Below are 17528 nucleotides of genomic sequence, written 5' to 3'. Positions count from 1 at the left end.
CGCTCAAAGGTGGGTGTTGGTTTCGGTTTCAATTGGCTCTGGAGTAGGTATGTGCGCTCGAAATATGTTCTGGCTGGTTTATATTTGTTCGATAGGGTGTTAACTACCTTAGTGTCACTAAATAAGGTGTTTAGTGACACTAAACTACCTATGGTGGTGATCTCCTGCCACCAGCGCAGAAACGAATCAAGTTTTCGCCGAGACGAGAGCCCGGCGTGTACCTGGGCGACGACGTAGCCATGGCCCTAGTGCCAAAGAGATCACACACACAACAAAAAACCAGTTATACCTAGCGGCATCAAACTTTCGCGATGAAGAAACAAAGCATTGTGTTAGATTTTGTATATCCTGGAATAATTTTACTCTTTTTTAATACTTTTATATTTACGCTTTTTTCTATCTTTTTCTGTAGTTTTTTTACGAAGTTCTTACTTTCAGATTTTTTCATGGTTCTATCGTCAGTGTTGAAGTAAAACTTGGTATTGTATGTCAAAGAACATATAATTAGCTGCATTTTGGTATATGTTAAGGGAGGATGGTGCCTTTGTTTTATGTAATAAAAAAATTGTACCGAGACCTCCCTTTTTCATCACTTTTTTTGGTGGTCCCGAAAGCTCCCTCTCTACCGAAGCTATCCTTGACTTCATGGAACAAACAGAGCAGCTTTACCTTTCACAATAACTCTTTAGGAGGTTTGAGGGTGCCATCTCACATTTTGATTGCTGCTGAAGCATGTAATCATGGCCCAGTGGCATTTTCTGTCCATCAGAAGCCAGCTTGTTTGAACAACGATATGTAACAGTTGTTTGCACTCAAGGCCACCGCTCTGTCCAGAATCCCCTCTGCCCTTTTAAATTATTCTTTTTGTCTTAAGATTGCTAACAAACAGGCATAACACAATACAATGACCGAATACTATTTAATTAAGTTATGATACTGACAACAGTGCATTCTTCATCCATCCTAAGACACCTGAGACACTTTAGGGCTTCAAGAGACTCATCTCAATTTGTTAAAAGTGGGGAGAAAGGAGCAGTTCACCTATGCCCATAAAACAAGGTACAGGTGTCATCCTTGGAACAAGGATTTCTGAATATCACAAAATATCTGTCTTACTGGCTTTATGACAACCATTACCAGTTTACAAGAAGCTTTTTCCGTTAGCTGGGACTTTTTTAATTTAATGCACACCAATGCAGCCAAACAGTTTTCGGAAGAAGAAATTCCTGTAAATTTAGGACACTGTGTTACAATTACTTTTGACAGCACCTGTACAGCCATACTGAAAATTCCACAGCTTAGTTTAATGAGCATGTAAAACTGAATTAAAAGCCAAAGCGAAACACTGCTCTCCCAGTCCCAATACAGCAAAGTAGTGGAATGTCTCAGAAATTCTGCAAACAGCTAGGGTACTTTAAATGACCGTGGACTGGTGGCACACGTGTTGCGACAAGAAACGTGGGAATGTGATCTAATGCACTGCTGTACAACCCTGCCCTTCCTATCTTAATGGCTAAAGGAACAGCACAGACATTGAAAGAACTGTTTACACTACCAGTCATCCCTCAACGCATTTAGCCCAATAATGCACAGGTATGCGGGAGTTATATGCAGAGCCACCCGAAAAAGATATGATCTAGCCAGGACCAGAGGCCCCGCAGGTGCGAGTCTCCAGGGCACAGCTCAGCATTCTTCCCTAGATCATCCGCCTGCAAGGGGAAACAACAAGAAAAAAAAAAAAAAAAAAACCGTCAACACTCCTGCGTCTACAGGAGAATCAAAACTGGGAAAGAAAAAAGGTTAAAAACATGACGGAAAAGACAATAACATAGTATTTTGGCAAAATCCACTACCATACCACACCTGTGTATGCATAACCAGCCCCTGTGTCGAACCAATGCCCCTATGTTCCACACGCACACGTGTATGCAAATAAAATACTAAAATAAAACACTACACTGCACAATGTTTTTTTTGTTGTTGTTTTGTCTACCTAAAATACGCAATAATTACGGCAAGCTGAATACTACTTTTGTGGCTCTAAATAACTGGAATTCTCTCCCGACAGAAACAAAACAATCACTATCTTTACCAAGCTTTAAGAACAATCTCTGTACATATTTACTCAACCTGAATGAATTTGCTTAACTGGTTGCACCCTATGTTTTTACGCTGTATTTGTCATTGCACCCCTGACCTGTTTATTACTTTACTATTTTTGCGCCATTGTTTTCAACGATGTTAGTTAAATTTCGCATGGTGCACATATAACATCCATAAAAAGCTCTGAGTTGTATTTCGCAGTAACGCATTATACCTTCATTTCACTGGTGATTTTGCTGCAGAATTGAGTTTTTTATTTTCTGTCTGTAATTGGCGGTGAGATCTTTGAGTGGCGCCCCCTGGCTCTGACGTCGGCTTAGGGATTCGCGCCGCTGTCGTCTGCTACACTCCGCTTGTGAGGGGCAACAGTGCCTGGGCTAGAAATCGCCCGCTTCGTTGCTGTAGTGCGTTAAAAAGCGTATTTCTAGCGACTCAGTTATTTTGCCAGCTTCTGACGCATCTGAATAATTTGAAGCTGTATCCCCCACAAGTTTGCAACACACGAAGAGATAGAGAACAACTTTCTTCAGATTATCGGTCAGAAGATCGTGTGTAACTCGTCCTTTCTTGCTTATTCGCGAGGATCAGCGATCAGAGCATCTCGATAAGTACAGTTAAACCTCGTTATAACGAGACGGGCTATAACGAAATAATGGATATAACGAGCAAATCGTAATTCCCCTTGAAAGTCCCCATAGAAACCAATGTATTTAAAACCTCGTTTTAACGAGGTAAAATTTCCCCGTTACGGGATATAACGAACAAATTTTGTTGAGAAATCAAATTTTGAGCTAATGTTACAACAGTGCGCAACGCGGATTTGAGACAGTGCGTGACGCGGCAACTGTATTAGCTGTTCAAAACTCCCGCCACGCGCACGAAGCTGGCTGGCGCGCCATGCAAACGCTGCGCCCGCGAAGCCCCCCCCCACCGCTCTCTGCGCACGGCATGCAGACAATGGGGCCCTTCGATGTCGCACTCACCGCGGGCTCCCCGAGAAGCAGTCCGATGTTCGATTTTACCACGTATCCCTATGGCTTCGGGGAATCCGCGGATTATCCGCGGTGAGCCCGAGAAGAACCCCCAATGAACACGGCGCGCGCGGTTGCGTCGCCTTCCTCCCCCCTTCCCTCCTCCCCTGTTCGTATCGCCGACGTCGCTGCGTAGTAGTTGTGTGTGCGTGGGTTTTGGCAGTCTTCAGCCTTATCTTTTATCGTACTGCCGGCGTGATTCCGACAACGCGAGTGCGACAGGCGGGACGCGAAAGCGAAAGACTATCACGCTTGAACAGAAGACGGTTATGATAAAGCCGTCGCATCGGGCGCGAAGGAAGGTAAGGTGCACTCCGTGGTAAAGTGGCAAGAGACTTTGACGTGTGGACGAGTACGCTGTCCACCATCGTGAGCAACCGAGAGTCCATCGTCAGCGCTGTTGCACATGGCTTGAAAAGAAGCGCTTAGGACGGCGTCGGAGGCACTAGATGCGGTGGGCGTGCTGCGTCGCTTCTTTGGCGCGCACGGGGGCGGCGAAGATGGCGTGAACGTAGCGGCCGCAGCTGAGGGGGCCATCGCTCGCATCAGGAAGGTGCATCAATATCTAATTACGGACTTCTTCGTAGCCAAGTCTGTTTGAAATACGAGTTTTGAACTGCAATAAAGTATGTTCGTGACTTTTCCTTTTTACCTCCGGAATGTGTTTATCGCCGTGCAGCAAGATGCTATTTCGCCCGCTTTTTGTTTTAGGTAACTACAATGCATAATATTTGCAGTAAATGTCCGCTACGGCTATAACGAAATATTGGCTATAACGAGCAAATCGCGGCGCCCCTTCAATTTCGTTATAACGAGGTTTAACTGTATTCAAAATGCGTAGGCTTCCCTGCAGTATTTTTGAGATGCTCCTATGAAGACTCAACAGTCTAATACTACGTACCAAGCAGCGGCCTCTACACGCTCATCGCACAGCAGGAAATAAAGCGGCTTTCTTCTGTTTCTTTCGTTGTTGTGTTGTATCGGATTAATGTTTCTTGCTTTTTTTCGCATTATTTTTCTGCGCCGTCACCAACTTCTTATTAGCAGGTTTCGGCATGTTTGGGAGCCTCACAAAGGTCGTGCGGATATTTCCTTCATTTTGTATGGCATACATTCCCTTCTTCACAAATTGGCTTTCATTACGGCTGCGTGCAAAAAGGTGAATATCCGCAGCGTGCTTTCTTTATTCACATGAAAATATAATGAGAAGGTTTGTGCTACGCCACTGCAATCGCGCCCTAAACAACGTGGTCCACAGTACTCGAAGGCGGCTTTTGTGCTCCGAATTTCTAACGTAATTATATCGTTATCATAACGAACTGACTCTCAACTCGAACAATGATGACATGATTACGGTGTTGAAGGCATGATATACTCGCTAACTAACGTAATAAATAGTATACCTGCATATATTACAAGACTCAAAACCGAAGAAGAATTCCAAGTACTAGCTCTTTATTGCTTTTCAACCCTTCCAGGCGCGAAGAACAAATCCTATTCTACTTGGGATGGCGTTCTATGATTTGAAGAAAATTACTTTTACTCCCTTGTCCTGGACTGAGGACCCGGCCCACTAAACAGATCGATTTAATTGTTAAACAAAGTTTTCCCCTCCTCCTCCTCTTGAGTGCAGTTTTCCTATAACGCATATCCGAATATCGGGAAGATATGGCTGTGCAAAATGTTCCGAAATATCCCTCCAGGTCTTAACAAACATATATGTGTTACTATAAATTTATAGAGGACGTGAGTCGTTTTGCTATCAATAAACCTCCATACTGGTTAGATGCCTGGTATAGAATCAGCACGCATGTACATACACACTGGGTTTATTGGAACTCACTACAGTTTTTGCAGTCTATAGTGCATGTCAGCAAACTTTCATGCCTTGACAACGTAAAGTGATGTGACAAAACGCGTTTGAGCGTTCGGCGAGGTTGCAAAAACTGTTTTACCTGACATATGATTACCGGGAATCGTGATGCCTTCTGCCAAAGCCGACAGCTCTGAAGGCCTAGAATTTGTTTTGGTCTACCATTTTCGCTGTTGTCGGTTATTAGCAACTGATTGTTCCTTTTGTTCGAATGCTTACATGAGAAGCTGACGCCTAGCTCCGACTCTTCGCGCTCCGCACAGGACCGGCTTCGCAAGGAATGGGGTGGCGCTGGCAATGTTTCTCCCGTAGCGGTATCCAAAACTATACTTTAATTGACACCATGAGCTAGTGTATGCGATTTTAAGCCTATTATTATGATAAAAAGTTACCCACACACCAATTCTGGTGCGGACAAGCATCAGACGTTGGCCGAGCGCAAAGAAACAGCAGGGAGAGCGATCCTGAGTGAAGCAGACGACAAATGCGAGAATCCCTAAGCTGACGTCACGGAGGCGCGCTTCGCAGCGCCGCCTGTGTTCGCGCTCACCGCCAATAGGAGGTCCCCCTCCAGCCTCGTGCTCTGGGACCACCTTCTGTATACTTTGTTATGTAAATATGTTTTCGGCAAAATAAAATCCTTCTTCTTCTTCTTCTTCTTCTTCATTTCTTCAGAAAACAACCACAGCAGTGGTTATCAAATTTTTCAATTTTTTGTTTGCTTTTACATTGCTAACTACGTGAGCAGGATAGTGACTTTTGCTTTCGCAGCAAATACAGAGAACAATAATTTCTTAGAATGGTTACAATCCAACTCTTGTAGTAGTAGTAAGTAAGCAAGTATTGTTGAATGAGGCAGACTTAGTCTTGCATAGCTGCCGGCAATTGCTCCGCCTAATCGTCCCCAATACCACGTCAGAGACTCTCAAAGTCATCACACCTCACTTAGTCCTAAAATAACAGACACACAATGTCACCACACCTCACTTAGTCCTGTGGACTACAAGAATCCGAGTAGGAGATGAGACACCTCTCTTCGCACAATCCAGTGGTCCCTCGGAAAAATAATGTCCTCCGTTGTAGCATGGGGCACTCCAAACTTTTGGAGATCCCGAAAAAAGTTCGTCCACTCAGGGTTGGTTTTGGAGCAGTTCATAATGAAGTGATCAATGTCACCAGTCACACTGCACGAGGGGCACAAAGGGGATGAAACAACGTTGATTTTATGCAGCCAAGCTGGTGTACGGGCTGAGTCTGTTCTTACTCGGTGGAGCAGGCAGGCTTCGGCTCTTTTCAGGCCTTTCGTCACGACTGGTTGATTGATGCACTGGTCGCCACAGCTGCCTAAAGTGCTCACGAACGGTCTGTTTCTGTATGCGTAGGAAATCGCACCGCGTTTGCACCGTCCTTGTAGAAGATAAGGCGTCCTTGGCTAAGCTGTCAGCATGTTCGTTTCCCGCTACACCGACGTGCGACGGGATCCACTGGAATTGCACGGTGAAGCCTTCATGCTTAAGCTGCTTTAGTAGTACTAGGGATCGCTGACAGGTCTTTTCAACAGGCATACCCCGCTGCAACAGGTGAAGGGCTGACTTTGAATCGCTGAATATTGTGATTTTTTGCCTTTCAAACGATGACAGTTGGCACAACGCAGTTTCTATGGCAACACACTCACTCGCTGTAGATGAAACCAAAGGCGTCACCCTGGCAGCCCACGAAATATTCAAACTGGGTATGAAAAAAGCCGCCGCGCACACCCCACTTTTTGCGTCAACCGATCCATCAGTGTATATGTGCTTGCTTTTCCTCAAAACCAACAGAAATGAAGTCAAACCCACTTCCGTGACTTGGGAAAATCATGCTGCAGCAGCTGATGTAACAAACACTTAAAATAAGCATACACTGCAATGATAAGTTGTGTGCATTTCAGTGATGGTAAATGAAGAATGCTTGAAACGCAGACTGTGTATGCGGCCTTCGTTAGTGCACGTTTGTGTTATAGGACCTTCATGCCTCCCACAACCTATGTGATAAGCAGTTTATCAAGACTGCACTTATTACAAACTGCTGGTATAATGAGCAAACAGAGTAACAATCAAGTTTGTTATAAGTAGGCTTGTCTGTATGAAGTATCACTACGTGCTCTCGTGGCATAATTGAATAAAGCACACTCTTTGTGCTCAAGAATTTAGGGCTAGCTGACGCCATGGAACATGTTCCAGCTGTAACCATCACGCCTCCCCCATTTCAACGTGTGTACCACCATCACCAAGCAAGTGTACACAACAACAGCCACCCAATCCTCACCATGAGCCCGTATCCGAGGAGTGCCCGCTTGCGCATCTTGACGGCGATGTCCCCCGACCGCTCGTAGCTGTTGTCCCGGTCGTCCCAGCAGTGGGCCATCTTCCGGCCCTGGGTCCACACCAGCTCCGACAGCGGGGACCAGTTCTGGGCAATGGGAGGGGTAGGGGGGAAAGGACGAGGGGACACTTTGGTGGAGAAAAAAAGCACTGGAGGAACACAAAAAGCACTGATCTTCAGCAAACACTTATATGACCAACAAGAGCCACAATGTGCTCACTCTCCAGTGATTGACTGATTGATTGTGGGGTTGAATGCAACGACGTTATACAGGTGAAGAGGTGCACCGTAGTGGAGGGCTCCTCTGAAATTACCCTGACCACCTGGGGATTTTTAACATGCACGTTGAAATCTCAAACAGATGGGCATTTTCGCTTTTCGCATCCATCAATAACCATTCTTTACTGTAAGATGTGGGTCCAAGCTAACACCACAAATGAGACGGACAGGCACATACGCCTTCCAAAAACGAGCAAAGCAATGTTGTCGAAGAGAGCATCGAAAAAAACACTTGAACTTTCTTGGCACTGCATCAATTCACATATGATGTCCCCATATGTCACCGTGATGGGCAGAAGTGCCAACCTTTGTAAGTCAGTGCACCAAAAACTATCATCCCATGAATACCACAATCTGTACAACTGTTGCTATTCTTACTAGATACATCACCACACCTCCTGCAATTTTACCATGAACAGCAAGTTAGAACAAAGAGCGAATGTGGTATTCCATGATTCACTGGTAAAACCTCCCACAGAAATGTTTGGTGTGACTCGGCAATTTCCCAGCATTGCTGCGATGAGTCGTGCAAGCTGTTTAGAGTGGCACATGCAGTAAAACATGACTGGAAGATAACAAAGAGTATGGCAGGCCTTCAACAAGCTTCAAACCTTGAAAACATAGAAACTGTCTTGCTGCTTGTACGTGAGGATCACTAGAGAACAATTCGTAGCTATTCTGCAAATGCAGACGTGTAATACGGAACATTCCACATTGATTCGAGCATACACTGTGTTGCTGGCAAATTTTGCCACTGTCTGCTGAACCCTGAGCAGAAGGAACACTACGTCAAAGTCTGTCAACAAATCTGTCAGCACACCGCTGATAGTTTCATCACTGTGATGCTGATGAAACTTGGGTTTACGTGTAAGTCTTGGAGAAGAAGCAAGTGTTTACAGTGGAAAAGGTTACCATATCTGTGATTAAAAAGGAGAGGCAAGTTTATATCTCTACGTACAGCACACTCATCGTGCTGTTTGACATTCACAGGAACGTGCATCAAAAATTCATGTCTTGTTTCCAGACAGTCAATAGTTCTACTGATAGGCTTTAGGATGTCTAAACAAGGACATTTGGTAAAATCAACTGGATTTGTGATGGAAGAAAAACTGGATGCTCCACAATGACAGTGCACCCTATCACCGGGCTATCCTCACCGTGAGTTCTCCGTCTGAAACAACATCCTTTCATTATGTGCAGTCCCTACCAGCCAGATTTACTTCTTTACCCAATAATGGAGATCCAGCTCAAAGGTTGTTGTTTTGACACTACTGAGGAGATTCAGCGTGAACAGAAAAGGTGTCTTCACAAGCTCAAAAATAATTTCGAGAAAGGTAATTATTTTGAAAGGGATAGTTTGGAAACAGAGTAAATACTGCTTTTGCTTGTAAAAACAGCTATTCTCATAACTTTTTAATGTCAGGTAATAAGGTCTGATCCGTAGGCATTCGTCTTTAGGAGCTCACTGCTCTAGAGGAGCCTGACCAAGACCCTGTTGTTTTTTATGTAGACAAGGGAAGTCAAGAAGGCCGCAGGAACCAGATGTCTGGAATTCCGGGGTAGCCATAAAACAGCTGAGCGAGGCAGTGGCGCAGCTCATCCTTTTCAACTAGCCAAGCTATTGCCAATTACCAACGGCCACCTCAACCTTTATCTGCAACACTTAATGCAGAGACCTCCCCTCTTACCAGGGTGATGCGGTCGCAGACAGTGTAGTCCCACACAGAGCTGTTTGTGGTCACAGCCAGCATCCTATTCTCCCGCTGGGGATGCCAACAGAAGGAGCTCAGTGCTAGGCTCTTGGCACACGCTGGAACAGGACAGAAGGGGCGCGGGCGAAATGTGGGTCAGGCAGGGGTACCCCGGCACCACGCACACACACTGAACTTGTCCATAACACCTTGTATTCTGCCTTGCAATGACGACCCTGTCACGACCACAGCAGGACGAGCTGTGAATACATGCATCCTAATATAAGGGCATGTAACGACACTTCAGCTGTGACTAAGTTTGGCAGTGGGTTCTCCCTACTGCCTTGAAGCCCTCCTGGGAGCATGCAACTCTATGTAATAACATTTTTAATGCGAAAGCTTTGTTTCATCAAAAGTTAAATGTGACCATTATTGCCATCAGTGTCTCAACATGAGTGGTGCCAAAAAGTCACGTGATGTGAGGCATGAGTCACCATTTGCACTCCTTTCTCCGCACTTTTTGCACACACAACTGCAGAATATGGTGTCACACGTACGTTGCACAGTCCTCTCCACCATAGTGGGCTCGACGTCGTCTACCACGTTCTGGGGATGCTGGACATCGTACAGCTTCACCACGCTGCTGTCCTTGGTCAGGAGGCTCAGCATGTTGGACCTGATGGGAAATGGAATGGGTGCGTTGCAGGGCTGATGTGATGGTCCCTAGAAATTGGGCTAGCCTGCTGTCTGAGCCAGTTTTGCACTACTTTGATGTGCCGTCACAGTGATGAGAGCACAGAAAAAAGAGCACACGACAGCAACCTCTCAGCCCATTGACCATGTTTGCCATCGAGGCATTTTTAAGAATTAAATTGCTTTGTAACAACCCTTCATTGTAAAATGATTTATTTGCTTAATTTTTTCTGCCTAAATAATTTTTCCTAGGAATTAAAAGGGAAATGTTAGCGTCGTCTGCTTGCATACCGCTTTTAGCAGTGGTAATCTGCATGCACTCTGTGGTCAGTAGACAATCAGAAGCGTGCACAGTACTGTTTACAGAAAAAATGATGCCTGGAAAAGCTATCAAAAAAACAATTTATTTTTTAGAAAAACGTTCTGGTAAGGGCCACTACAATGAGAGCGCAGAGCAGTGGACCGCTATGCTGTCTGCCTGAGGCTTTCATCACAAAATGGACCCTGTTGAAGGCCTCCGACGGCAGACTGGCCAAATTTCGAAGGACTATACTTACACGATCAAGACCAACAGCCTTCCATCAAGCACCCCAACACAGTATTTTCTGACCCCACATACCGACTGTTGTTGTTGTGGTTGCCATCAACATAACCTTTACTGGACTGTTAATATCCACAGCAGGATGAAGACTTCTTCTACAGACTGTCAACCACTCCTATCTTATTTCCTCCAGTTCCACTCTTTGCCCCCAAACTTTGTCACCTCTACCTCCGAGTTATCTCTCTGCCTCCACATCTCACCATATCCTTCGATAACCATTTTGCCTATCTGTCATCCGCAATGCCATCAGAATTGAATAAATACAGTGAGCTACTTCTTCTTGCTTAGTCATTATCACCATCACCATCAACATACTTTGCACACTGCCATACGACGGTTCCTCCCATACACTTCCAACAGCTTTTGCGTTACACTGCACAAATCCATTCTTTTCCCTTGAAGAGCACTCACATAGGGGCCACACTTCTGTAGTAATTTGGTTTGGGTACCACTGTAACATGGACAGGTGGCTCTCCCTGCATGGTAATCACTACAGGAAACCTCATTTTGTTACCCCTCAATGTAAGCCCTAGCACCCGCATGCCCATATTTACGTACGATGCTTGCCGCTTCCACTTACATCTCTCAAAGATCGCCCGCACACCCCAACCCAAAACCTGGAGATTATGAAATTAAAGAAACACAATACTTGGGCATTTATACCACCATGTAAAAGAATAGATGGCAAATGCCAGGGGCATGACAGTAATAGATACATATAGGGGCGTACTGCCAAAGTTGGGGTTGCTTTAAATTTTACGTTTGCTGTGAAGTCGGCTCAGCCACAGAGCATGTGCTGTTCACGGACACATCATAAGGAATAATTACAGAAGTGCCATCCACAGTGCTCGGTTTAAAACTGAGGAAGTTAACAATAACAGGGGTGAGACAGTGAATCAGATTTGGGAGCAGTTTTTGGAGCAGCGAAATCTCTATTTTGGAGCAGAAGAATCTTGATTTGGAGCAGAACGACGACATTTACTATGTCCCCTTAGGAGCCTAAAAAATCAAATTTTTGACAACTCATCGGGGAAAAGTGCACTTTTTAATCAGTTTTAAATGTACACAGCACTGAAACAGCCTTCCAATAAAGTTTTTTCTACCAGAGTATCACAAGGTACAAGGTACGATCTGCACTACCTTTTTACAAATTATTTTTAAATTCTTAGGCTCAATGTATAGATAGCGTGGAGTGCCATTGAGAATATCGAATTGAAAAACTAAGCAATTGTAAGGCATTTTTATTGCCATGTAAATGCTGAAATTATTATTTTCGTATTCCCAGATGAGGCTTTACGCACAAATATAGAGCCACGGCAATTGGTTGCCACCTTTCCCAAAAGAAAAAACCAGCCCTTCGAGGGCAGGCGGGGGAGGGGGGGGGGTATATAGAAGGTTGAATTTGTGGTAAAACAAACGGCGGCACTTTTTTTTTTTTTGGCATGCAATGCTGTTCATTGTAGCGTTTTCCTACAGAGAAATCAGCATAATGTTTGTCTGACAGTGATTGATATTTTGCTTATCGCTGTGAATGTGCTGCACTGAAAAGTAACCGCACTTGATGACCGTGCCGACGGCATTTTGTTGTGTTGTTGCTCCCTTTGGTCCCATAGCTTCCATCTCAGGAACTGCATGCGGCCGTGCATTTTCTCTGCTCGCGTATCTTTGCACAGCTTGTCGACACACATTTATCGATGTAGTAGCTGTATTGACGCTTAAGAAAGGCCGAAAAAGAAATAACCACGGCTTATGGCCAAAAAAACCAGCCAATGTCGGCTGGTTTTAGGTACAGACTGGCAACCGGCCCGCTGACTAAAAATCCGATTGGGCCGGTCCAAAAACGGTCAGGTGGTAACCCTTACGGCAAAAGTTGCGCAAAGCGAGGTGACAGTCGTCGTACCCCCAGCCCTCCCATTTCAATCCCCAAAGTGCACGTTCACCAAGATCGTAATTTTAATAACATTGGTATGTTTAGCCACCTCCCTCTTGGCATTATGTTTCACCTCAGATAGATGAACAATTATTGCTAGCGTGCTATAATAGCCCGTCCCGCTTTCGCACATTACAGAGTTTTAGCACAGCGTTACCGTGTTTATGTTACCGTTTACCATGTTTGCGGGAGTCGACTGCGCAGCGTGAGAGTTACCGTGAACAATAACTTACCGGCAAAGGCTTCAGCGTCACCAGCGGCTTCTGGTAACATGGTAAACGGTAACGCAAACACAGTAACGATATGCTAAAACTGCCTATTGCTTGAACATTTTGCGGCGATGTAGCCTGCGCCACCACTTCTGCAATGTCGATCATCCCATTCCTGCTGCTCGCAAGCTGGCTGTCAAAGGCAGCCATAGCTCAGCATTTCATAACACCGCAATGAGTCCGAAATTTCACTTCAAGCACGCACAGCGCCTCACACTCAAGGTCGAAACACGGCGAATTCGCAAGCACCCCTTTGTTTTTGATGAACTTCCGTATTTCGAGTCGCACAACTTCCCGCAATAGATCAAACGACTAAATGTAAACCCAGCCACCCCCCATAACCAAAAAAACGGTAGAAATCGGCGAAGGGCACTCTGCCTGGACCACAAGCAACTGCTTCACCTGGTGGCCACGTTTTCACATCTTCACCACAGCAAGATGGCAGCGTCCAGTAATGTTGTTCCGAAGATACGGCCCTCCAAAAATTGCCGTCTTTTCATCAAATTGCACAAGTAGTTTGTTGTATTAGTACACATGAGTATTTTTGCAACAGGACTTTGCAATGGTTTTCGATGGGAAAACTTTAAAAACACACAGACTATAACATCTGCAACCCAACATTGGGACTTTCGAAAAAACTATCTCGTGGACAATTTTATGCAGGTTTTTTTATTGAGTGATCAATCAATTACCTTTACAAACAGCATCACCTTGGGGGTGCTGGAAAATTATGCCATCAGTAAGAATTTTTCCGCACTGAAACTGACGGGAGCGCTAAAATCTTTGGCTCTAAGACTGTTTCGGAGCAGTTTGGCGCAATTTTTGCAATTTTCAAGCTTTCGGAGCAGTCTGGCGCAAGAAAACAAATTTGTATCAAAACTGCGCAATATGCGCAGCTGTCTCACCTCTGCAATAATTGTACAGAGAACACAGGCAGCCACTACACAAAAATATTTCAGCTGATCTCCCACTTCCTCCTGCTTCCAAGCAAGGCAGACGTGCTGCTTACTGCCAAGTTTTGTGGCTGTTCATGGGGCCAAAGGTCACACCCTCACACAGCACAGTGGAGTGCAACCTTTGAGCAGAGGTCAAGAAACCTGCAGAGAAGGCAGGAACCCCAGCCCTGCTCTGAAGCAAGAGGAAGTAGGTGAGCAGCAATGATAATGTGCTCTTCTTGCTTTGAACAGGAACGCTACAACCATTCCACAATAGCTCCTGGCTGCAAGATTCAGTTTTCAGTCTTGGTCTCCTCGTTTGATGCCCTTCCTATAAATCATAGTGTTTCTCACGGGTTAAAGGACCATCAGCTAGTGTAGAACTGCAGCATTAGCTTCGACCCTTGTTCGCCGATTATGCCAAGTAGTGCCGGGAACTTACAAACGTCAGAGAGTTCAGAGATTTGCTCTTACCTCGTCGGTGACCAGGCGATCTTTATGATATTGCCATTTTCCATTTGCGTCGTGACCTGCGAGCAGTTTTCTAAGGAAAGTTTTCAGGGCTCTTGTGACACTAGCTGCAAGCTTCAGGTTTGTGCAGTGAGAAGCTTCTTAACATTTCCGACAGTTTCACTAGATAATACACATAAATACCAGACATAAACAACAAAGAAACAGTAGTGAGCTCAAAATGGCCTATCTGCTGCCGCTGCCTCTCAGTGGCACTTGCGTTTCCGTTCACCCCCCCCCCCACGCGTGCTCAAGCGTGCTCTAAGGTGCCGCCATTATGTCTCCCATTTCTGACTGATCACTCTGTGTACCACTATATTTTGCAGTGTAGCTGTTGATGGTACCTTGGCTAGACTCCTTTGTAAACCCTATATTGCTGACGTAGACAAAAAAATCTGAACTGTATTCTCAACCCATTACTCCTATTTGTGTTGGAGAGGAGTGACAAGGCATTGTCTTTTGTAAAAAGAAGGTTCTAATGGTCATTGTGCTCCTCACTAACGTCATCCTCCTGTCTTCTTTAGAAGAAAAGCAATGAAAGGAATGAGGAGTATGGTAACTGGCAATACTTTTTGTGAATTGCCCACTGAGTGGTGATCTGGGGATCAAATGCCAATCGCCTTTACCGGTTTGACATTGGATCGCGTCATTTCCCATTGAAAGAAACCAGAAATCGAACACAGTGAAACCTGGGCAAGTGGCCTTACACCCAGGACTGCGGTTAAATTAAAGCAGGCGCAAGGCTACTAGTGTCAAGGATACAGGCTTCTCAAAGTTCCGAGTGTCCCATAGCACCAGCTGGTTCTGTGGAATGAGAGAAAAAAAATTACAACAAATTAATTTGATTTCATGGGAACACATTGTAAAAAGCACACAAGCCGCTCAGCACACAATGACAACAGAAGAACGGTCAACAAAGCATATTGACAGTGAAGAAATTTGGGGAACCTGAATGTGCTGGCTTATGTACCACCTAACACAAGGTTTGTCGAGCAGCAGGTGTGACATGGGACTTTGCCTTTGCACTCTCTACAACTGCGCTTGACTGAGCCGCACTCTGTGTGTAGAACACACACCCAGCATACATTAGACTCATGTTGCTGTCTTGTGATATGGAACAAGTTGTTCTGAAATGATGATCCCTAAACGCAATGCATGGATCTAAATAGCTTCTCACATAACGGCAGTGGCAATGCAATGTACGGTATGTTCATCTCGCATCTCCTCCTAGCGCAAACCTTGCAATTCGCTTTTGGGAGCTTTGCTGGTACTGCTTGTACAATGCTGGCTTTTTGTTGTCGTAGGCAATGATTAGCAATGAAAACCACCACCTGGACATAATACGATAGTACTTTTACAACATAGTATTCTGAAATTGTGATGAAAAATTAGGTGCTTGACACAGCACATTCATTGATGACACAGCACACAGCACAGCACAGCACAGCACAGCACAGCATCTTGACACAGCACAGCACATTCATTGATGAGCCATAGCACAATTCTCAGTTTCATCCCCTTTATGTCCATTTCAAAGTGTCCATTTTGAGTGAGCTCTTATTAGATGAAGGCAGACGACCCAAATGCAACACAACACAAGCAAGGTGGGGATCGGGTTTCTGTGCACGCCACAGGCTAGAGGCCTCACGAACGCAACTATGTCCCGATCGAAATGCACGCGACATGTTCCTTTCCGAAAGGAACACAACTCGGAATTCCACCTCCACAGTCAGCTTTCCCTCATAACTGGCACTCGCATAAAAACTGACATTCCACCAACGACAAACAGACAAAATAACCAAGACAAAAAACAGTGCCAGTGTTACGGAGGATGCGCTACTCCACTCAAATTGAACATCCGTGGGAGAAAAGAACAGTAGACAAAAACCGGAAGTGGTACACCTTCCATGCCCACGGTTTGTACACTCACCACGACGAAGGATGCAATGCGGTGCTCAAAGAAGGGGTCCACGATGACCCCGTTGGTGGCCTTGGTGCTGGTGGCGGCAGAGCTCCGCGCTGGCTGCCGTGAAGCTTCTACTGCAGGAAATAAAGGGGGGGGGGTGTTGCTCATGCGATGACAATGACTACAGCCAGACCTGGCCAAAAATGTTTTCCGGCATTTGCTGTATTGATGGTGTTTTGCAGAATCCACGATGCTAGTCACCTAGGTTCCATAGAGGCTATTGGGCATGGCACGACTACAGTACCCTTGTAGTAGCAGCACTGCTTAAAACAGCCTATGCAAAGCCTATGGACCATGTGCAGTTACTCCTGCCTTAGTAAAAAATAAGGGTAGTGGCTTTTTTTTAGATGCAAAGCATCTCATGCTCGGGGCTGTGTCCCTCCCTCCCTTGTCGTTGTCCGCCATCCGCACTCTACTGCGTATGCGCGTCTCTTTAGCCCCGTTAGCGTTTGGCCTGACGTCAGCGCAGTCCACTATAAATAAAAGAAACAGTTAGGCGGCGCCCGGTTTCGATCCCACGACTCTCTGGCCGCAACGGGAGATACGTGGCGCTCTTCCCACTGCACTACAAACCGCGACGGGAGCATGTGCTACGAACGCGCCTTATGTCCTTCACTCATTCAAACTACGTCAAGAAGCTACTGATACTGATACAGCACGGCCCACATTGTGGAGGCAGTGCCATACGGGGTAAAATTCGCAGATTATTTTCACCTCAACTTTACTCGTAAGATCTGTCAACTATTGGCGCGGGTTATGAGTGCGATAATGCGGTGCCTTTTGAGAGGAACTTTTGACAGAGCACCTAGGTTTTTTTCACGCTCTTGGGCAGCACTTTGAAAAGCGCTTTAGTAGATCTCCCATTTTTCTTTTTCAAAGCTGTACCAGGTGCATAGATGTCATGCATACATGCTTACGGCGTTTTTAAGTGGTTTTTCTGTGCAATCTTTACCACTTTGTTGCTAGCGCTAATAAAACCTCCCTCCCTTACCCTCTGCTTAGGTACTGTGAACGTTGTATACAACACCCCTTTTTTGTGCAACTACAAAAGCCTGCTGTAACGAGCATAGCCTAATCTCACATATGTTCACTGCGTCTAATCATTGGGTTGCGATGTCTGAACACTTATTCATTGTGGCACTATTCCTGGTTAAAGGCCAACTGCACTCAAATTTGCACCAACGCAAAAATAATCTCATCTAATACAGTTGAACCTCGTTATAAGAGACATGGGTGTAAGAGACAAATGGGTATAAGAGACACTATTCACCCACATGGTTGGC

At 45.3% G+C, this 17528-nt stretch overlaps 1 protein-coding gene across 3 annotated transcripts in view; it reads right to left on the bottom strand.

Moving 5' to 3' along the window:
- Positions 1 to 17528, bottom strand: part of Mio (GATOR complex protein mio) — a 71405-nt gene that overhangs the window by 30054 nt on the left and 23823 nt on the right. For 2 of the 3 annotated variants that reach the window (XM_077698140.1, XM_077698141.1), the window contains exons 10-16: positions 16210 to 16319; positions 15042 to 15083; positions 14244 to 14299; positions 9899 to 10017; positions 9339 to 9460; positions 7315 to 7458; positions 1635 to 1709 (exon numbers count right to left, since the gene is read on the bottom strand). In XM_077698140.1, the coding sequence (XP_077554266.1) occupies positions 1635 to 1709; positions 7315 to 7458; positions 9339 to 9460; positions 9899 to 10017; positions 14244 to 14299; positions 15042 to 15083; positions 16210 to 16319 (668 nt within the window). The remainder of the gene's footprint in view (positions 1 to 1634; positions 1710 to 7314; positions 7459 to 9338; positions 9461 to 9898; positions 10018 to 14243; positions 14300 to 15041; positions 15084 to 16209; positions 16320 to 17528) is intronic. The other variant, XM_077698142.1, reaches the window with a different exon arrangement.

Source organism: Haemaphysalis longicornis, unplaced genomic scaffold (genome assembly GCF_048455015.1).
Source record: "Haemaphysalis longicornis isolate Haplotype H1 unplaced genomic scaffold, Haemaphysalis longicornis Haplotype H1 scaffold_2, whole genome shotgun sequence".
NCBI lineage: Eukaryota > Metazoa > Arthropoda > Arachnida > Ixodida > Ixodidae > Haemaphysalis > Haemaphysalis longicornis.
The sequence above is the reverse complement of the archived record's forward strand: the minus strand, read 5'-3'. Positions and strand labels throughout refer to the sequence as shown.